Source organism: Akebia trifoliata, chromosome 15 (genome assembly GCF_017979445.1).
Source record: "Akebia trifoliata isolate Shusen 1 chromosome 15, ASM1797944v1, whole genome shotgun sequence".
Classification (NCBI taxonomy): domain Eukaryota; kingdom Viridiplantae; phylum Streptophyta; class Magnoliopsida; order Ranunculales; family Lardizabalaceae; genus Akebia; species Akebia trifoliata.
This window is the reverse complement of record NC_141389.1, coordinates 3,726,482-3,749,373: the sequence shown is the minus strand read 5'-3', so window position 1 is coordinate 3,749,373 and position 22,892 is coordinate 3,726,482. Positions and strand designations below refer to the sequence as shown.

At 36.3% G+C, this 22,892-nt stretch overlaps 1 protein-coding gene across 1 annotated transcript; it reads right to left on the bottom strand.

Moving 5' to 3' along the window:
* Positions 1 to 15: 15 nt before the first annotated feature.
* Positions 16 to 22,374, bottom strand: LOC147383972 (protein transport protein SEC24 A-like). Its single transcript, XM_086426768.1, has 14 exons — positions 22,228 to 22,374; positions 19,885 to 20,831; positions 19,623 to 19,761; positions 18,475 to 18,665; positions 18,053 to 18,160; positions 17,455 to 17,658; positions 16,820 to 17,051; positions 16,195 to 16,344; positions 15,921 to 16,077; positions 14,956 to 15,083; positions 14,520 to 14,842; positions 13,723 to 13,914; positions 10,738 to 10,981; positions 16 to 457 (listed from the first exon to the last, which is right to left on the bottom strand). Exons 2-13 carry the CDS (start codon positions 20,782 to 20,784, stop codon positions 10,748 to 10,750), a joined length of 2,958 nt encoding a protein of 985 aa, XP_086282894.1. The 5' UTR covers positions 20,785 to 20,831; positions 22,228 to 22,374; the 3' UTR covers positions 16 to 457; positions 10,738 to 10,747.
* Positions 22,375 to 22,892: the final 518 nt, after the last annotated feature.

Here is a 22,892-nt window from a genome sequence, read left to right as displayed (position 1 = left end):
ACAGCAACAGCAACAGGACAAGAAATAGCTCTTCTGATAGTACTGCTACATTCATTCATTCATAGATGGATGGATGGAGTTCTAAAGAAATGAGATACTTTGGCAAAATGTACTCTACATAGCCAAAACAAATCAAATGAAGAAAAAGAATTGACAAATAAAATGTAATAAGCATGCAAAATTTTTCTTTTCCTCCTAGAAGTAAGGCACATAGCTAAATGCCTAAAACCACTTCTAGTTCTAAATATTAATTGGTATTTCCGACAAAGTTCGGCCAAACTGTTTTTGAATAACGAAGTTTCTGATGATTGGTTTCCTTCTATCAAACCTTCCATCCCTCTTGTCGCTTTTTTTCCGTCTTCAACTACTTCACATGTACATTGTCTCGATCTCAAGTAGGGAACATAGAATAGAGGTCGCAGATCTTCGCAATTTTTGCAAGTCTATGAAATGGAACCTACATAGATTAGGGTAACATATGTGTAAGAAAAGGTAAAGCGATAAATACATAGATATCGAATTGTCCACATTACTACAAAAAATCGTGAAACCTAAAATATTTTTGGAAAAGAGGAAAAAAAAATTTAGTGAGCAAATGAGAACACATGGCAGATGAGAAAATGTAGAAGACATGAGCACTTTATGATAGATTTTGGTCCTTTAGTAATCTAATAACCAAAGAAAGGGGGTGGTTTTATGATAGATTTTGGTCCTTTTGTAATCTAATAACCAAAGAAAGGGGGTGGAATGACAGGAAGAAAAAGAAAAATATATACTCACCCGAAAGCAACAAGAAACACAGAAAGAACTCACCTGAAACCTAATCACCACGACAAAGTCCTTCTAAAATACTACACACCCAATCCCACCTTCGCAAAGAGTTCTCAAAAAAAATCTTTGAAAATTTTACGCCAAAATAAACAAACCATGATAAAAACAATGATTTCTTGAAGTGAATGCTCTCTATCCTCAAAGATATGATAGCTTCTTTCCTTTCCAGACTCACCAACAAATGGGAAAAGGGGTTGTTGTACCCACAAAGATCTCTTGAATGTTGTGAAAGCATTTCCAAGCAACAGTGAACTCTCCAACAAGGAAAGAAGCTACTAAGGTAGGTTCCCAAGGACTCCAAATATAGATATGAAGAGGGACCAAATATCACTAGCTAAATCAAAGTGGATGAAATTGTCTGAACGTGTTTGTTAAAGTGGCTCTACTGCGGATGGATCCTCCTCTCTGAACTAAGTCCCTAAATCCAACTCTTGTCAGATCCTCCGCTTAAAGGTTGCATTCCTGGGTTCAAAAGGAGCACTCCTTCTATTGTATAGGAAGGGTTGCCGTCCACCTTACACGTTGGACAGACGTTTGCGGTAATGAGGAAGTTAGAATCATAACCATTATATTTAGTTCAATTCCAATTCTTGTCGGTTCCGGGTCTGGTTCCAAAATAAATAGAACTGGAACCGGAACCAGAACCGTCAAAAATCACGGGTACCCATCAGTTCCAGTTCTCAAGAATCAAATGAGAAAAAAGTATTTCCAATCCTTATAAAACTTTTTTCCTTTCAAAAATTAATATATTATCAATAACTTATTAACTTAGTTATAATTTGTTATACTTAAGATACAAATTAATGATTTTTTTTATTCAAAAATAAAAATTTATCTTAGTTAAAAGTAATAAATTTTTAGAAGAGATCCCATTTTAAGTTCCAATCGATAATTTATATGAAAAATTGAAAATTTTAAATAACATGCATTTATTTTGAAACATAAAAAAAAATATCTTAAATCATCTATAATATGAAAAGAAATGACAAAATAAATCGGTTTTGGGTACCCTCGGGTATCCATTGGACAGAATCTAACAGTTCCGGTTCCTATCAGTTCGGTTCCATTTTAGACCTGGCTCTAATCGGTTCCAATAAAAAGGGAACCTGAACCGGGGTTTTCAGTTTCGGTTAAATGCGTACCTACCCCTAAATGAGACCCCTCCAAATGATGGTGTCCAAGGTAAGAATCTTGCTCAATACAACTGACCAAATTAAGAAAGAGATTTTGGATGGAACTCTAGGATCCCACAGCTATGTAAAGGACCCATGAAGACGACAACTGTAAAATAGTGGAAGGATCTCACACAGAATATCCCTCACAGCTCACCTCCCACACCCTATGACCCTCATTCTTCAAGTGACTGGATACTACTAAAATGCATCTCACTATACTGGCAATAGAATCCACCTCCCAATCATTGAATGCTCTTTTGAACCCAAAATCTCACGCCACTTTAGACTCTGTTGGCACTTTAAATTCTAAAATCAATAGTTATTTCTTTAAAGACATCGCCAACGAATCAAAAGAACTGCTCCTTGAGAGGCAATGAACCACAGCAATGATCTTGCCAGTAGCAAATTCTATTTTCGCTCCCTACGTTTAACATCACTTTCCAGAAGGCTAGAACAACCTTAAGAACTCCCTTCCACAGCTTGCATTCATACGATGACCGAACCAACACATTCTCCCAACCAAACTCCTCTTCCCCGAACTTGGACATGATGGCCCTTTTCCACAGAATATACTGCTCCAAACCAAACCTCCACAACCACCTTCCCAATAGGACATAATTCATCAGCCTCAGGTTCCACTTCTTGGGAAAGCAAAAGCTCCTCCACTTAAATCAGTTGAAACTTCATATTCCCCTCTAAGAGCTTATTCAATTTTACCTTTACGCATCTAGAAATTGAGAAGTGTGAAAATAGACGGGAACGCTTTCCAGAGTACTATTAATCAGAATCATCTTACGTCCTTTAGAAAGAGATCCCAACGTCAAAGCATTCAACCTCCTACCCAACCTTTCGATCACAAAATCCCAAGTCGACGCCCCTTAAGGGAAAGAAATGTAAGAGAACAGAAAACCCAACCTTATAACCTGCCAACTTCAGTATTGATCACACCATGGTTTAATTTGCAAGACATCTTGGGTGAGACATTCCCGTCATGATCGAGACCTAAATGAAACTTCGACCCCAAAACATTCAATGTTTCAGAATGTGTCCTGTTAGACAAGACAATCTCAATTTAACTCTTGACCGAGACATTGCCTAGAGATAAGATTTTAAACCGTGGCTCACACAGGACACCAATGCTAAATTCCTCCAAGACAATTATTTAAATGTTCTAATAGAAGAAACGGTGGTTTCATTCCTGTCTCATTACCATTCCCGCCTCCCAATGCCACTTAAAAAAAACAAAAAACAAAAAAAAAAAACAGGAGTGAGAGGACAGCGAAGTCAGGGTTTGGTAAAAATTCAGCAAGGGAAAACCTTGGAAAAAACCAATGGCAGTCAGGAAACCATTAGAAAGTTTAATAATAATAACAAATTCAATTAATTAATAAAATATAAAATTCTTTCATATATTAAATGATAAAATAATTCTAAAAAAGTACTAAATAAAAAATAGAAGATTTAAACAAAAAAAAATGAGAGATTTTTTTAAAAACAAAACGAATTTTTGAAAAACAAATATGTGATTACATTGGCAATTATTAAATTTCTAATGTTAATCATGAATTTAAACAAAACAAAACAAAAAAGAATGCCAAAGTTTTTCACTAGAGAAAGCAAGAGAGTTTTCCATGTCATACAATGCAACAGACAAACTTGCAACAAAGGTAACCACCAAGAAGAATTTATATATGAGAAATGGCAAGTCCTTGCAAACACCAAAACCACTTTTCTAAGTTCTATACATCAACAATGCAAACCCCCAAAGTGAAATTCATCACGCATCAAAATTCTAGGAAGACATTTCCTTCATCTGAAAGGAAGAATCCAATAGCAGAACAAGGTAATCTTTTTCTTTTCTTTTTTTTTGATAATCAAATACTTGCATTCACTCTCATGGATCACGCAATAGTTGATGGTGATAATATCTATCAAATTGACTTCCGTTGACTCAAGAAAAAAACACAATCTCGACCATGTAAACGTCAAATCCAGTGGTTGGCATTTATACGTATCCAAGTGACACATCCTGCCGATATTTATTTAAAGGATAAAACCCATTTGCTTGATTTCATTCTTATGCAGTCGGGTTGAGTGCTTTTTCAAGACGCAATTTTAGTAAGTCAACAGACATACATACATACATAGCGGAAACAAGATTACTTAAGACTAATTATCTAAACCAAATTAAAGTATTTAAAAGGTAACAAAAAGAGATTAGTTGACTAGATATTCTAGAACACATGAATTACTAGTAGAGTCAGGGTGACCACACTAGTTCTTAAGGACAAATCGGGTTGTCGACTAAATCCCTTTTCACTCTTAGCAGGAAACATGCCTTTCCACAGATGCCAGAACTTACGGCTTCTCACTAAAAGCGTGCCAACAGTTGACAAATGGATTCTAAACACCTTTCCTTCTAATTTCTCAATGTTAACCACTAAAACTGAAACAAGATCTTTAACAATTAAGTCTAAGCCTAAACAATGGTTGGGTGGATCTTACTAGTTGGATGCATAAAACACACATAGGTTGATGATACAGGGTTACGGGTATGAACTCGAAACAAAATGAAAGTAACAATACTATAAACGGATAAGATAAGAATTAACAGAGATAGACTTAAGATATAAAAAAAAAAAACAAAGAATAAGTTGACAATAATTACACATAAAGGAATAAACAAAGCTTCATTAACAAAGAAAGTACACAGATTATAAAACACTTAGCTTGGGACTACAAGCTTTCACACAAAGCAAACTGATAAACAAGGACCTACCAAGCTGAGAGACAAGCTTGGGAACACAATTCTTCCTCTGAGGATTTGTGCTCTTACCCACAAGAGGGACTTCCAAACTTGTGTTCCCTTTCTCATGGAAGCTATTCATTCATTTATAAATCCATGGAAGGAATCTATGACACATTGCTGACCTCCAATGACAATTATTACAAGACACAAGTGGGCATACCTACTTTTATGAAACGACAATATAAGTGAAAACAAGACATAAAGTAAAGGTTGGACACGAGGACTTATCGTTTACTCTTCATCACTGGAATCAAGAAATCTCTTTTTTGATGTCTCTCTATAAGATTTCTTTTTGGGGTCTTCAAGATTTTTGCATTAGATTTTCTTGTTGAGTGGATATCTTTGTTGTTGTTGTTTCCTTGGGCCTTCATCATACTTGGGGTCAATGAGGACCAAAGTCAAAACTGTAGGAATGTGTTAACTCTCCTCTTTTGGATTCTACAACTCTTGACATTCTATCTTTTGTCCATTGCATTACTTCTTCGATAGTATCCAAAGCCTAGGAGTCTTGAAAAACATCTTCTTTATCGTTGTCTTTGGAGGGCGGATAATACCATCGTGTCTTGAAAACTTGGTAAAGCTGAAAAGAATGCTCTTTTTCTCTTATGTCGTAATCGCATTTGAGACTCCAAGGGAATTCCTTTTTCCAAAAACGATAAATCATTTTATTAGCAGGGCCATAGCTCAGATCCATAATTTTACCATGATGTATTTGACTTGCAATGTTAATCGGGAGGCTGTCTAATGGTAGTCCAAAACGTGGCCACCAGTATTCATCAAACCATGCAGGTCAAATGCCAAAATTGAAGTTTTCCCTAGAAGAAAGGACTAACTATGGGTCCTTCCTTCATTTTCAAGATTAAATGCCTAAAAAAAAAGCTACACGATATTGAATGGAGTTGCAAGTAACATCTCCTTTAAATTTTCATGCATCTCCCATTAGTCAAGCATCTGTTCTTTCTTTCAATGAGGTCCAAGTGAGAATCTTCTTAAAGATGAATGCAAAGTGGGCGATAGTATCGTGAGGACCATAGTAATATCTGATATAGGCGGAGTCCGTTACGATAAAAATCTTGTGAACCATTGCCCATCCCAAGACACTCCTTTCCCCCCTCATAAAATTGACCTAACAAAGAGTTAGCAACATCCCAGAGAGAGAGAGTGAGAGGGTCATCTAGGCTTAGAGAGAACAACTTCTCCAACGAAAGTGTCAATATAGTAGTAGGAAGAAGTTCAAGATTTTTTTGGATCTGTGAGAAAAGAGAGAAGAGACTTGCGATGAGTTGTTTCTTGGTGGTGCAAAGGAATGGAAATGGGTTTGTTGTTAAGAGTACTAGTGAAATGGTCAAGGGAAAAGGTGAAGGACGAGAAATGCTTGAGAAAGGTTCGGTCAATGATGACATCAAACTCGAGGTTGCTGATAACCAACAAGTCTAGGTGAAGCTTAGGGAATGGACTTTGATATTGAAGACCTGAGAAAGGTCTTTGATTGGGAACATGTCGATTGAATAGATCTTGCGGTGTGTAGGTTTGCGGTACCGTTGTGGGACAATATCAGGCTTGATGCAACTATGATTGACACCAGTATCAATGAGGGCTAAAACACCATATTGGAGTTGGCCAACCCAAAGGTCAAAATGAATGATGTATCTATGTTCAGTTAGGGCCCCAATGAAATATGCAATTTGCCGAGGTCACCGGGTTCGGGAAAAGACAATGTAAAACTAGTGTTGTCGGCCAAAAGGAGAGATTTTTGTAAAAGGGAAACCTCAGTAAGGTGCTCAAGGGCAATGATGCGTTGCGTAAGGGTTTCGATAGAAGATTCAAACTCATTGCGAGACACAAGCTTCCTTCTGTGTGAGTGCTTGAGAGTTAGGTACTCGGCATCCTTTAGGTAGAAGAACTGTCGAGGATCTATGGGAGTCGTGTGACATTCGTGGAATATACCAAGGAAGCAAGGTTCTTGTTGGTCAGGGTTGCATGTGCAATCTTCTAGAGTAGGACATGAGCAATGAATGCTTCATTGTTTGGAGTCGGAAGAAAGTAAAACGTTGTCGGAAAGAAATTTGACTTGCTTTCCATTACAATCTTTGGCGATATGTCCTGGCTTACTGCAAGAGCAAGAGTAACAAGTTATCTTAGTCTCACGTTTGATCGGTTACGAAAGATCGTCATGGGCGATGCTTTGATGGGGAATTTCGGTACTAACAAGTATTTCACTTCTTGCGGAGTGGTTTGGTATCGCAATACCCAAGTTGTTCACAGATACCTGCATGCTCTTTATGTAAATATTTTTTTTTCGTTTTTCTGTTAATGATCCCGAGAAAAGTACTCATTGAGTTCTTTGTCAACAAAACTAAATAATTGCCATAGGTTATAGAGTTGATATCGTGAATCTTTATCTTTTCACAAACTAGTTTAGATAAACCTTTAGGGAGTTTGGCGATGAATTTCTCTTTCCAGAAAACAGCTAGTGGTTGTTCAACTTGAAAGACACGATCCACAAAAGTAGATTTGTACGACGTGTAGTCTTGTAAGGTAGGGATCTTGATGCTCATTAAAGTTGTTTGATGGTGTGAAGCTAACAGAAAGTTCTTTCCATAGAAATGGATTTGACTAGTCGCAAGGTGCACACACATTGAGTCATAGATAGGACGGTTGTATGTATCTTGAGTCGGGTCGTCATGTTCGTCGCGTTGTTGAGACCAGAACATGGAATTCTTTATTTGTTCAAGGACAACATTATACCACCAATCGCAAAGAATCCCAACAAAGCCTTGGGTCACATTGTTGAAAGTAGTTCGTTGGTTACCTCCCTTTTGTATGACCACGTTGATGCAGGTTGTCATAAGATTGATGATCACCTTGATTTCCTCGGCATTCTTATCATCTATACACCAAGGATATATAGAAGAACCATCGAAACCACTAAAGTTCGTAGGACAAGATCCTTGTGAGAAGTCTATTGGTACGAGTTGATTCTGCTAGCAGAGGATATGAACGGGAGTACTGGTATCATCGCCATCAGACGAAATAGAACAAGTTCTGTCAATTAGAATCCCAAGGTGAAGGTCTTTTGTTTTGCTCTTTTAGGCATGCTTCTGGGTGAATCATAGTTGGATACGAACTCAAATCTATCTATAATCGTTCTATGAACGGAAGGGTTAAAAGAAGAGGGACTAAAAGAAGGAGCTTCAAACATGGGTGTTTTGCCTAGACGAGATCAATGAGAAGGCTTTGGAAAGTTGGTTGGGTTGAGAAGGATGCCTGTGCAGCAAAGTTGGAGTCACACTGAGTTGGTGTTTCTCTGGTGATAAGCTTGCTTGTTCAGGGGAGACTGACTTACCTTCAAAATTCTCAGAGTCGGACTTGAGAGAAATGACAGTAGATTTTTTAATCTTCTCAATGGAACTCTTAAGATCTTGGATATCATGATGAAGATTGGGGCCAATCTTGTCATAAATTGCCTTAAGAGCGGTGTTTGTCCAATTCAACTGTTAGTGCAGGAGCTCATTCAGGTTTACTTCTAAAGCTTGGCGGACGTCACACCGTAGGAGTAGAAATGATATCATCTTCGATCTTGATAGCAGTGAACAGTACGAAAATAGTATAGCCTAAGCTTTCCATCTGTAGTCTCCCACCAAGACGTTCTTGCCATGGCAATAATTGAAGAATCTTGACTTTCAACAAAATCCATGTGTGTGATATTTTCTTTACGATAAATCCAATAATTTATCCATTTCTCTTTGATAAGCAATCGTTCCTCTAGAGTAAAGAAGGAACGCCAAACAGACCGGCTCGGATCTTCTTTATAGATCTATCTCTTGAGGAACATGTCTAAGCTTTGAAACAATTTTCTTCTTTCGAGCCATTCGCCCGTGAACAACCAAGCTTATTACAAGAGAAACACCAACTCAGTGTCTCTTAAATTTGTAGCCTAGCCATCCTTCTCAACTCAACCAACTTTCCAAAACCCTCTCATCGATCTCATCGAGGCAAAGCACCCATATTTGAAACTCCTTCTTTCAGTCTCACATTTACTTTATGTCTTATTTTTTACTTTTGTTGGCGTTTCGTAAAAGTAGGTATTCTCATTTGTGTCCTTTAATAATTGTCATTAGAGGTCAACAATGATATCATAAATTCCTTCTATGGATCTATAAATGGATGAATAGCTTCCATGAGAAAAGAAACACAAATTTGAAACTCTCTCTTTTGGGTAAGATCACAATCCTCAGAGGAAGAATTGTGCTCTCTCAACTTGGTAAGTCCTCGTTTATCATTTTTTTTGTGTGAAAGCTTGTATCTCAAACTAAGTGTCTTGTAATCCTGTAGCCTTGTGTGCTTTCTTTGTTAATGAAGCTTTATTTGTTCCTCTATGTGTGATTACTGTCAATTTATCCTTTGTTCTTTTTATATCTTAAGTCTACCTTGTTAATTCTTATCTTCTCCATTTATAGCATTGTTACTTTCATTTTGTTTCGAGTTCATACCTGTAACCCTATATCACCAACCTATATGTATGTTCTGTGTATCCAATCAGTAAAATCCACCCATCTATTGCTTAGGCTTAGACTTGATTGATTAAAGATCTTGTTTTAGTTTTAGTTGTTAACCTTGAGAAATTATAAGGAAAGGTCTCTAGAATCCATTTGTCAACTATTGGCACGCGGTCAGTGAGAAGCCCTAAGTTCTAGCATCGGTGGAAAGGAATGTTGAATGCTAAGAGTGAAAAGGAATTTAGCCGACAACCCGATTTGCCCTTAAGAACTAGTGTGGTCACCCTGTCTCTACTAGTAATTCAAGTGTTCCAGAAAGCAAAAACAATAAAGTTGCAATAGGAGGTGGCAATTTTAACACAACACGAAATTAGTGGGTTTGGGTGAGGCCTAATTAACTTTGAAGTATTATTGTAAAATTTTAAGGTTAAAAGGATAAAAGATGAAAAACAATCAAATTAGTTAAAGGGATAAAAGAGAAAATATAGTAAAGTTATAGGGGATGATGGGGGAGGGTTAAGGGTATAAAAGTGAAAAAAAAATTCATGTTGAAAAGGTATTATTAAAGAATTATGAGGTTAAAAGGGTAAAAGATGAAAAACAATAAAATAAGTTAAAAGGGGTAAAAAAGAAAATATAACAAAGTTAGAGTAGTGAAAATAAAGTTGAGGGACAAAGAGAAAAAATAGTAAAGTGGTTAAAGTGGGTCCCACACAAAGGTTTGTGTCTCACAACTGTACCAACTCATTTGTATTTTAGTATATAGACATCTATGAATGTGTTTTATTATATAGATATATATGGATCAGGATCAGGGGGCAGAATTTATATACATAGGGGAGCGTTCGGCTGACAATCTTAGAATGACAACATCGGCTGACAAAATTTGTCCTATATGGCTTAAAAGTTTCGGATTGGGCTGAGTTTATGTGAGGATGATCTCTACGGTGAGGAGATCATCCTCACTAAAAATCAGCCCAATCTGAAACTTCTAAGTCCATCAAAAGTCATTTACAAATTTTCAGTACGGTTTACAAATCTAAAATAATTTTGATAGGATTAGAAGTTTCAGATTGTGCTGATTTATAGTGAGGATGATCTCCTCACCATAGAGATCATCCTCACAAAAAATCAGCTCGATCCGAAATTTCTAACCCACATAGGACAAAAGTTTTGGCTCCGTTTTGTCATCCTAAGATTGTCAGCCGAACGTCCATATATATATATATATGATGTTTTTTACAACACCGCTCGGATGCCGTCCATTTTTTCAATGTTTTTTTACAACACTACCGGATGCCATTGGATCTTGTAAAATGGATGGTATCCTGGTAGTGTAAAAAATGTTGTATGTTGACTGTCCCTCAATCCTGACCCTATATGTGTGTATTGTGTAAAGCTGTGAAACAAAGGGTACCATTACCTCCTGTATATTATGCATTTTGCTGGACTTGCCGATGGATTTGTAGTATCCAATCAACATAGCTACCGACTCCTCCAGTTTGATCCTCAAAAAGGTTTGCAAGTAGCAATGAACCTTCTCTTGGTTGTTCACCTTGTCTTACAAGATGGCATAACTGATAACAGGATGGATCACTCTCCCTAAATCTTTTCAGTATGCCCATTAGCTTTCTTGACACCTCATTGACAAGCCCACAAAGGTTCACCTGGATCAATAGAAGAACACAAATTAGAGATCAACTAGAAACTGACTGGAACTTAAAAAGCAAGGCCAAAAAGAAAACTGAACTCAAGAAAAATGGATATTGCATAAAATCAAAATAAAATAAATTAAGACAGAACTACAGCTAAACTCATGATAACCGTTGAGTGTTCCAATCACTCCTCGAAACATAGGCACAGGCTGGTGTCCACATAAGAGAGTAATAATTGTTGCATCAAGCAACAAAACAAGCCATCCAGGTGCATGTAAAATAATTAAATAATACAGTTGGGACTGGAACAGCTCATCAAAAGATAATTAAATGACAAACAAGAGGCAGATTGATTTGTCCATTTATTCTTCAACTTCAGAAAAATAAAAGAAGGAAATCTACATGTACATTTATGATTAATGCTCATCATGGTTAAAGAAACCAAACAATTGGAAACAAAAGTAATATACGGCTTGCATGAAATTGTATCTCTTCAAGACATGGTCATTGGATGATATCTCTTTGAGACATGGTCCAAACAAAAAAAAAATGTATGTCTCCAAGACAAGACAAACCAACGGTTATGTACATGTGGTTGTGATCTTAATCATTACATCAAACAGGTGATTCTTGGAAAAAAGCACTTTAAATTCCAAATAAAGAGGACCCTAAATGCAAGTGTGATTGTAAGAAGTTCAAAACTTCTCATCTTAAATTAGGCATTGTTGGAACCTATCTTTAGAACATCTGGGTTGTAGTTCGACGATTTATAATCCAGTCACAATGTCAGGATCAGGCTTCATTTATCATGAAGGCAATTTCTCAAGACTCTTTATCCACATGCAATCAAGATAAGAAGAGCAGAATTATAGTCTAAATGATGTTGGCAAACATCGAGCTTTTATGTATTGTCGGATCATCATCTTCTTTCTTTTGTGTCATTTCCTTAGTACATCATATTTTCCAACAAGACCAATGAGAACGAGTATTGGTGCAAGTTACGGGTTCTAAAAGGGCAAGAAAAAGGTCGAAAATGACGTGAAATGTCATAGTAAGAAAAAAAGAAAAGAAATGACTGACGACATGTCCTAAGAGAAGATACAACCCTAGATAGAAATAAATGGTGAGATCAGAGTCACGTAGTTTCCTCAAATTTTGGGATAAGTAATGGATGATGATGATGATCGATCTAATATACTTTTATGTTTTGTTTTAATAAACTAGAAATGTCCAGTCACAAAAATGTTGAACTGTGCAGGTGTATCACTATTCACCATATCATACATACGAACGGTACTTACATGCCAAGGCAATATTATTTTCTCATTTGAATCATAGTATTAACTGAATCAGTCCAATATTTTTAACTAAGACATGTGGTGCTGGAAAATCTTAGGAAGTCATTTCGGTATCTTTGCATTTTTTATCGCATAAAATGGGGATTATAACACTTGCCTTGGAGAATGGGATTTTCATCTCTTACTTGTGGGGATCCAAACCCATTACTGTTGGACAGCCCAGAAGTGACTTCTGATATGACTTCAAGAGAAAAGCAACTATCAAAAAAAAAAACAAATCACACTAGTAAATACAACTCAGAAACACTAAGCAACTACTCCAACTTTGGAGTTGGCTCTACTCTCCATTCTAGGTAACAAATAAAATTGTTTATTGATCTTTAGAGCTATTACAACCGTGACATGGGCTATAACATCCAAAAGATGAGTTCAGATCAGTCCTACGGAGCCTAGGAAGAAGAGATCTGACCTTCGAAGGATTTAGGAGAAGTGATCTGATTTCTGGTGGGGTGCAAGGGCCCTATTGATGGTGGCAACAAACCCTATGACTAAAAACTGTGTCGGCAACCCCAAAAATGGGAGGCGGCCACCCTATTGGTTGGAGATCCTAGTGGGACAGCACCTAGTGACTGAACAGTGAAGGGTGACAGTCCCTGTTGGCTGGAAAATGGGGGGGAGAACAGCCTTAAGAGATCTGGAAAATGGAGGAAGATAGCAATACGGATCTGTAAAATGAAGGGTGACAGGCCTAAGGCTCTTTTCGAGTACGGTTCTCTTCGATTCTTGATCCCTCACGATCTTCTTGTGCTTTGATACCATGTAAAGATTTAATCTAGGGTTTAGAGAAAAAAGGGAGTGAGAGAAGAAGAGAAAATTTTCAGAGAAAAGATTATTTTCTTTATTCCTTTCCTTCTTATTTATATGAGATACATAGAAATAGGAAAAAACCAAGAAGGACAAAGATAAAACATATATATATATATTAACAGTTAACCCACTCATGGGAGTGGGACAACCCAATTTTCTGCTCTTGTAATTTTTGAATCTAAAATTCCTTCTAAAGTAGCTCCATTTGCGTGAGCAGTTTTTCTAAACAAGAGAAGATCCTCACCATTGATGACCTCATTTCTCAGAGGAGAATCACAGTGAATATTTGCTTGATGTGCAAAGGGTTCGATGAAGGTGTCGAATCATTTCTTGATCCATTATAATGTTGCTAGAAAAATGTGGTCTTACTTCACCATATTTTGTACAATTTGAAAGGATTTTATTCAAAGATTTTTTTAATGGGACATGTTGCCTAACCCTACCTATTTCTAGTGTTTTGTTACTGCTCCTTTCATTTAAAATAAATCTATATTGCTAAAAAAAAGTATAGAACTTAGTAATCCCATCATACAAATCAGAAAATCAACACAAATCATTTCATAGTCTAATAAACATGAAGTACCATACCTTCGACAGATTGGGGAAACCAGACAAGTCCATTCCAAGTAAATTGGTAGCTATATTAGATGAAAGCATTCTGCCAAACCAAATAATGAAGCGAAGCCCGTCGAAGTAAATATAAAGGCCTCTGGAATCTAAGTTCTCTGAGGCTAATGGTAACTTCTCTAAGTTCCCCAAGTCATCAACACCAATTGGTGCCTGTAAACATGAGATGATATTTAATAATTAAGAATTGAAAAAAGATGAAATAATCTATATAATAAAACACAACGGTGAGTCCCACTCTAACTACAATTGAGGGGTATAAACGTTTCATCCAACTTCAGTGGAGTGGGGTCCACACTACCCACTTTATTGCCTCTTTCCTTTTCGCTCCCTTCAACTTTACTCCCCTCCCCCCCCCCCTCCCCTCCTTTTTTCAATAATATCCCTTCAATTTTACTATCTTGCCTCTTTTAACCCCTTTTTCAATAATACCCCTCTAACTTTACTATCTTTCATCTTTAACCCCAAAAAGATGCTTGTGTCATAGGCACGGACAAACTCTAGTAGAATACTACAAAAGATCACAAATAGAAGAAGTGCCTACCTTAACAAGATATTTAATAAATTAACAATTTAAAAACAGAGCTTCCATCACACACCAACTTTTGCTAACACCACCTCAAGATGTGTGTTAACTCTTTGTGATTTATATATGAATTGGGGTGGTGTTAGCAAAAGTTGGTGTGGTAATAGTATCTCTTTAAAAAGATGAAATAATAGAATACTACATAAGATCATAAATGAAGAAAGTGTCCTACCTTAACAAGATACTCATCTATCCGAATCAAGCTAGGATAGAGTAGCTTCAATATCCTTTTAACAGGCAAAGTCATCATGGTATAACCAATAGCACAGCGATCGTCAAGCTGGGCATCCGCATATCCTCCACGAAGCGGTACGGATTTACATAATGCTAATCCATACAAAGGTAAGAATCTCAATGACTCTGGATATATCATCCTTCCCCCCAAGCGATGCTGCACGGCATAGAGATTTCGATATTCTCTAAGGGCTTTCTCGATCTTCAAACGCACAAAGTTCCGTGCATCTTCAAGCTTATTGGACAATGTTTTCTCAATGGCTGCAAAAAACAAAAAAAAAAAAAAAAAACAAATAAATAAATAAACAGTTAAAAATCCCATGCAGAGTAAATTTCACAACTATGCATAAAACCAAAAGAGATTTCAATCTCACCAAGCCTACTAAACAAAGAAATAATGGCACCAGTATCAGCTTGGCGGTACATCTCCCCAAGATCCGTGACCACGGGTGCTGCTGCTGTAAGAACTCTGATTCGTCTCTCACCCAAAGATGAGGTGTATCTTATGCTAGCTAAGGTAGCACCACATAGTAGTAAAAAAATTGCACCAATTATTTTTTTAAAACTTCACCATTCTAATAGCATATGGTAGAGCTCTTCAAACACTACCTAATGATTTACATATCTTTTTTCTTTGGTTAATTAGACCAAATTATATTAAAAAACCGACCGGTTGACATAACCAGCCACAGTAATACAAGTCTAATTAATGGAATTCCTACATTATCGTGTCTTAGGAAAATTGTCAAGCCACCAAAATCTAACACTAATCCCCATGATTTTGAGTTAGATCTCGAGGCATGATAAACATTTCTCATATTTTGGGCTATGTGCACTGCCACATTGATCCAAATGACACCTCAGCCCTCTAGATTTCATGGTCTAGATTGGGTTTGAAAAAAAAAATTCAAAAAGAACTTTTTTTTTGTCATGATCTTGACTTCGAAATGGATGGCAACTAAACTCCCAAATTTAAATTTTAAATCCAATGGTTAAAAAATGTCATTTTTAATTATTTTTTTAAAGTTCATAAAATTTTATGATCTCTATAACCATGTGGTACCCGATTGTGTTTTTGGATGCCACATGGACGTGCGTTCCATATAGATAAGTGGTCTCACACATGTTGCCAAGGAAGATGAAAAATTAAACAAACAAAATCCAGAAACTTTACCTATAAACAATGTAGGAACGATTGGTAAGCAATAACACTTTACCTATAAACAAATATATCACTTACCTTTCTATAATTGATAATAAAAAAAATGAAACACATAATATAGGTATCATTCAAGAAGTGTATACCAACTACAATTGTTTATTCAAAATTGAAGGATACAGGAGGGCAACTTGAAAAAATACGGTCGGAGTTGTCAGCAAAGTATCTTCCAAAGCCAACTGCATCCCGAAGGCTTTATCACAGTCTACAGCAGGAAGGGCCAACAAATCTGTGGACCTTAGCATAAAGTGCCCATGATAAGTGGTAAACCGCACCCCTGAAAAGTAAGGAAAAAAGGATTTCCCTTCACATCAAAATGGGAACTAAGAGAGTTTTTCTAAGACGGCAACAAAGCTTGAACTACCAAGAAAACAGTAATGCTATATCCATTGACCTTTTCCACATCTTACACGCATTACAGCCTCCCAGGCCATCTCCCTTGTAAGGTCCCTCGACAACTCATATCTCAACTTCTCTTTGTGAATGGCCCCTTCGAAATTTGGATAATAGTATACCTGACCACCAGTATATTTTGCTAGAGTTCCTACAATAGGAAAATAAAATTTGTATAAGGATGAAACTCATAGAAGTTAGATCACTCACAAACATAGTAACAAAGTCAGCATTCAGAAAAATTCGGCAACGGAAAATTTCAGAAAAATAAAAAATAAAAAATTCGGCAAAATTCAGAAATAGCCGTGAAAAATTTGGAAATAAAATAAAAATACAATGTTACTAATAGAATATTAAACAAAATTATAAAATTTCTCAATAACATTATAGAACTGTTATTGCCACTCCAACTTCTGCTAATGCCACCCTAAGATGTGATGTGTGTTAATTATTTGGAATTTACATATGAATTGGGGTGGTGTTAGCAAAAGTTGGTGTGTTTAATTATATATATATATATATATATATATATATATATATATAATATATTTTTTCAGAATTTTGTAAATAAGTCAGTGAATTAATTGCGATTTTGTCACTATGCTCAAAATAAATATGAAACTTACCTAGGGAAGCTATATCAGTATACTTGTCACTGAAAGCATATACGTTCACCCCAATCTGGAACTTGGTAAGATCAGCTGCCATTTGCTTGTAAAATGGATCTTCTGGTATTCTTAGCGCATGTTCTTTATCTGTTCCATAAACGCGAAGGTCATCTCCACGTAACCTTAATCGACCAACACCAAGAGACGGTAGTGCTGTCTGAAAGATCAACAACTTCCCTCCAAGTTGGCTCTGTTGGGGAAAACAATCTGTGTATCAGTGTGAAGTGATTCAATGACCAAATTTTTTTTAAGGTGATTCAACAACCAAAATACTGCTCCCGAAATTGTTAATATATATATACATATATATATATAAGTATAATTTATTCCAAAGAAAAGGGAAGAATGTACATATGTAGTCGAGGTGACCAACCTTACAGAAGAAAAGAAGAAAAAGAAACACTAGGAGCACAAGGTCTCCTAACCAAACACAAAATCTTCATAAAAAAAACCCCTTAAACTCAAGGAACAATTTGCACTAAAAAATAAAAAATAGCAACCCCAGAATGCTAATTAACTAAATCCATGTGAAAACAGACAACATCAATTAGCAAAAAATTCACACCCATAAATTTAGTGAGAAGACAACGCACCATGACCAAGAATGCTGCTTTAAGAGCCGGCCCAAAAGCAGATTCTAAATTTACGTTGTCTTGAAACATGGAGGGCAAGCTATCTAGGAACACGTCCACGACACTTCTTGATTCAGACAAGTTAACAAGGAGATCATCTGGCAATGGTACAAATATGTCATCCAGATCTGACACCACCAACATTTGAGGCTGCGTCAAAGATGACTGTCACCGGAAGGAAAAAAAAAAGGTGAGCATATAATTCAAGAACCTCGTACAAAAGCATCAGTGAACACATGAAATATGAAGAAGATGCAGTGTTCCTATATAATTAAGGGGTTGGGATCCGTCAAATCATGAATAATGACTCATGAGAAAACACATGATCCTCTCAACCGTTTAGATACAAAATCCAACAGTTGAGATTTATGCATATCTTGATAAGACATCTCAGAGATACTTAACATGAGGATAAAACTCAACCATTGGATTTTGTATTTAAACAGTCGGGATCATGTGCTTTTTTCATGAGCAATGACCCATCATTAAGGGGGAGAAGGATTAGAATGCAACATTCCCCATATAATCAGTAGTAAAAAAAAAAAATTTAATCACTTGCCTTCAAATTATAGAAATGTAACGTACTGTCAAAAGTTAAGAACCCAATCTGTGTTCTCGGGAAGCCAGGCAGCTCATCCAAACAAGACTTAATGGTCTTTGCCACAATCTGTCAAAGAAGGTAGAAGGTGAAAATTGGCTCAAGTAAACCCAATTCTAATTATAACCAATATTTCTTCTCTTCTTTTTCCTGTTTGTTGACCAAAAATAATACCTAAATGCACCATCTTCGGCAACTTATCTTCTCTATCATTGGAATCACAAGGAATATTTTACACGCACCTCATTTAAAATCTAGGCAAACTATATCAATATTTTTTAACTGAGTCAAAAATAAAAGAAGGAAAAAACTGTATGAACTGTACCCCAAGTGAAGGCAAGTTTATGGGTGTTGGTTGTATGAAAATAGTAAAATGTGCTCACCTCTAGCATACCACTTCTAACAGCTGATAGTGATACATCGATGACGAAAAAATACAGTGGTGGCATTGGAGGTCGCACCATATATTCAGTCGGAGCAACAAATTCTACACTACCCTTCATAAGCTCAGGCCGTTGATCAGCATCAATTCTTCTACCACTTGCATCCAAAGGAGCAAAATATTCACCGGGAACTGAACATGAAAATTGAAATGGATTAGCATCAACCAGTGAAGAAAGACAATGACCTCGGAAAAATTCCTGACCAAGTTTAGTTCACTCTTAGAAGTGCCAATAAGGCACATGAAGGGGATGGGGGAAAAGAAGGGGGTGGGGGAGGAGCACACGAGAAGACAAGAAATGAATCCTCCAATAAGAAGCATTTCTATGAGACAGCAGAACACTAAACAGAAATCACTACAACGGAGAATTACAACACAATTGGATCCTTAATGGTGGGAAGGTTCCACTCAACGTCTCATTTCCAAGACTCTTCACCCTATCCAGTGTAAAAACATACCAATAAAGGATTTTATAGTGGAAATGGATGATGGATTCACGATCGGGGTATAGATATTGTTGCTAATTGCTACAATGGTTTAAAATCCATTTTGAGGCATTTTCTCGGCCAAGGGAAAAAAAACTAAATTGTCTTGACCGATGTATTACTAGGGACATCTGGCCTGACATTCCGAAATTGTGCAAAATTGTGAACCACATTTGCTATCTTTACCAGTCAAAATCAATATTATCCCCGTATTATCTTGGATGGAAACAATCTGTATAATCGTTTGACAATAAAAGAATATTCATTGTTTATTCATCATATTTGGCATTGCATTTCATTGACCCCTCTCCACTCTCTCACTCTCTTCCCAGCTCCTTGAGTTTGGGATCCAAAGTGGCATAAATTATGACCAAAGTACGACAAAAAAATAAGTTGCTTTCTAAAGGAAAAAATCAAGACTACAAGTTTTTTCAGCCACAGACAAGTTTTACATATGGGACATCTTGAAAGTGAAGCAAAAAAAAAGTAAATTATTCTTTTAGGAATATTATTCAAAGAATGAGCACTGACATAAAACTTGTGATATATGCATAAAGAGAAAGTCTGATACATGGAAACATATAATACTTAGATGGATATCTACCATCGTTGAGCAAAGAACAGATGTTGCAGCGCCACTTTCTTCCTCCATCTGTAAACATCACATAGGGATTCACATATGTGCGACATCTTCTACATCGAATTATGCCACATGGTCCAAAATTTACAATGGGCACTTCCTCCTGAAAAATGAGAAAAAGACAGTCGATAAGTAAAAAACTTACATGAAACATCAAAAGAACCAATAACATATAAGAACACCAGTATCAAAACCTATGCCTTTATAAGTTTGTAGTGTTACTGACCCCATCAGGAGCTTCGGCTAATGGATGAACCACGGCTCCAAGAGGCAAATGCCACCTTGAAAGCAATGATTGGGAATTTGGTATGGCACTAGTTGTGAGTCGTAAATATCTAGGATCACAATTCAAGGGGTACATCTCAGCAAAAGACTTTGGCTCCTCATCACCATCCAATGGCCTCGGCAATGATCTTGAATCAACTCCAGCATCAATTGATCCTGGGATAGACCCAACAGAGAGAGAATGGAATTCCTCCACTAATCCTTGAAGGGCACCCCCCATAGGAGGTCCTCCACCGGGTTGTTGCATTTGCTCCCTCAAATTCAGGCCCATGAGAGGTGCTACGGGTGGAGGTGGTGCATAACCTCCATGGTGAGCAAGAAAAGGAGTCTGAGCTGGCGAAACTTGTGTAACTGAATTGGCTTGCCTATAGGGATATCCATGCATAGATGACTGCATAGTTGATTTGGGTGCAGAAAATGGTTGCTCTAATGCAGACTGGGGTACACTTTGAGATGGCAGTCCCATTGGCACCACAGGAACCTGAGGCTGTGGACGATAGGAAACAGGTGGGGGCAAAACTTGTTGACCTGAAGAAGGTAGAAAAGGTGGGCCACGCGAGGGAGGCATAAGGGGTTGTGCTGATGAAGGAAACTGTGGTGGTGGTTGTAAATGTTGATATGGACCTACATCTTTCGAAGCATAAGAGGATGGTGGGGGAGGCACAGATGGACCATCAAACCTAGCTGGTGTAGGAGCTCTATAACCAGAGGGCTCTGACCCAACTACGGGCCCGGAGGATAGGAAGGGCATTACAGTCTGGGGAGGAACGGCGAAGGGTGAGGCAGTAGGTCTTCCAGGAAAATTTTGAGGTCCGGGCTTTTCATTTTCCATGGGTTTCATGTTATGATCTCTTTATACTATTATTAGTCACAATCCCATGCACCAAACTGCCAAAACAGAATATGACAATTGACAAATATAATTTAGATCATAAAAGAGAAGAATAATTTACTAACCAAACCATCAAAAATATCAAAGGAGACTAACAAATACTAGATACAGCTCACAAGAAATGTCAGATTGTATGAATGACAACACATTACATGGGTTTGCTTCAAAATAAAAATAAAAAATCTACCCATTGATTGTCACTATGACACTAAAAAGCAAGATACATGGAAAATTTTCCTGAAAATCCTTTTGCAAATAAAAAATAATCTCTAAATAATAAAATAAATTCCCTTGTTTACAAATTCCATGTACACCACATGCAGACATTTTTATTAGGGAAAATATTGATTGTATAATATACTTTATTTTTGACATTTTAATAATAACAGGAAATTAATTATATTTAGAGTCCAGAAAGAAAAGTTATAATTTGTGAAGAATGTACCATGAGAATGACTATGAAAAATAGAAGTGTGCTTCGAGGTACCATATCAAATTCCCACACATATTTTTGTTTGTGTTTCTTTCTTTTTCTTTTTTCTTTTTCTTCTTTTTTCTTTTTTTTTTTTTTATGCAGTATTCAATTTCAGCTGCTCTATCTTTCTTCAAGGATTGAGAAAGTCCAAAGAGATTTCTAAAGGGTGGATTATTTTTTTTCTCTGATCAAAATAAGGAGGAATTAATAACACAAAAGAGTATCATTTGGTGGAGTAGAAAATTACAAGTTGTACGAATCTAGGGAATTTGGAGTTAAGTTAAGATTGATCCACATGAATAATAAAGCCAACATACAGCAAGAAAAACCCATATAGGAAACCTTTCCCAGTTCAGAACTATAGTACTAAACACAGCTACTCTCACATTAAATTAAACCCATCAAAAGAAGTATCAAAACTTCTCACAATCAATATGGGTACTTTTGTTTCCTTCAAAACCCATGGAGGATAAACTTGGAAAATTGATTCCATCCCCAAGTTTAAAGATTTGCATTATAATACAAATTCCATGAATAATTGCTCAAATAAAAATATTTTGGAATCAAAGTCAAAAACAGTAAGTATGCCACTTTCCAGAAAGATCAAAAGCACAGATTCGTCCCTAATTAAAATAAAACAATAATAATTAAAAAATGAAGAAAACCTCGAATTGGAACCTCAATCCAATCTATAATTGCCAACAAAAATATTTTTTTTATTTAAAGAGATCTGAATTTCTGGACAAAACCAGAAACCCTATCTTTAAAATTACCATTAAATCTCTTCAATTCCGCCCAAAAACAAAGCAATTGAAGATGAAACAAGAGATAGAGAAAATTCCACCAATCAATGACTGAACAAATACTCTAATTCGACAATTTATAGGATTATATGCATCGATGTGGATTAAAATTACCTCAGATTGATCACTACAGATAGAATATCGAGATCTATATGTATATGTGTGGATCGCTTAGAGATCTCTAATTCTTGTGTTGGAGTTGGAGACAATTTATTTGAAAACTCCAAAAGACCTGAAAGTCGTTTTCAGAATTTAGATCTAACAAGCGGTGAGAGTTGTTTTTCTCTTTTTAAGAGAAAATTACTTAAAGAACCCTGGCCGAGGGCCTTTTTTCTAAATAAATCTTAAATTTTGATCGATTTCTTAATAATCCATTTAATAAACTTTTCTTTTATTAACAGTCCCTGACCTCATCTCCCCCATTTCCACAATTGAATGCCCTAATCATTCGAATTCATCATTTTCATAAAAAAAAATTGAATTTTTGGCATTTCAATTGAATTTTGGAGACTTCATTCTATTAGAAAAAATTTAAGAAAAATAAAAAGTCATTTTCAAGGGATTTTTTAAAGTACAAAAATTAAGATTTTCTTTTTGTTAATTTTTAGATGAAAATTAATCAAGAATGGTTCTTTTGGGTTGCAATCATATAAAAAAGTTGTTATCTTAAGTTATTAGTTGATCTTTCTATATATTTTAATCGAAAAATTAGAAATTTGAAAATATACACCCAATGTATTGGGGGTGTATGTAGCACAAATTTGTTTGCTACTTTCACC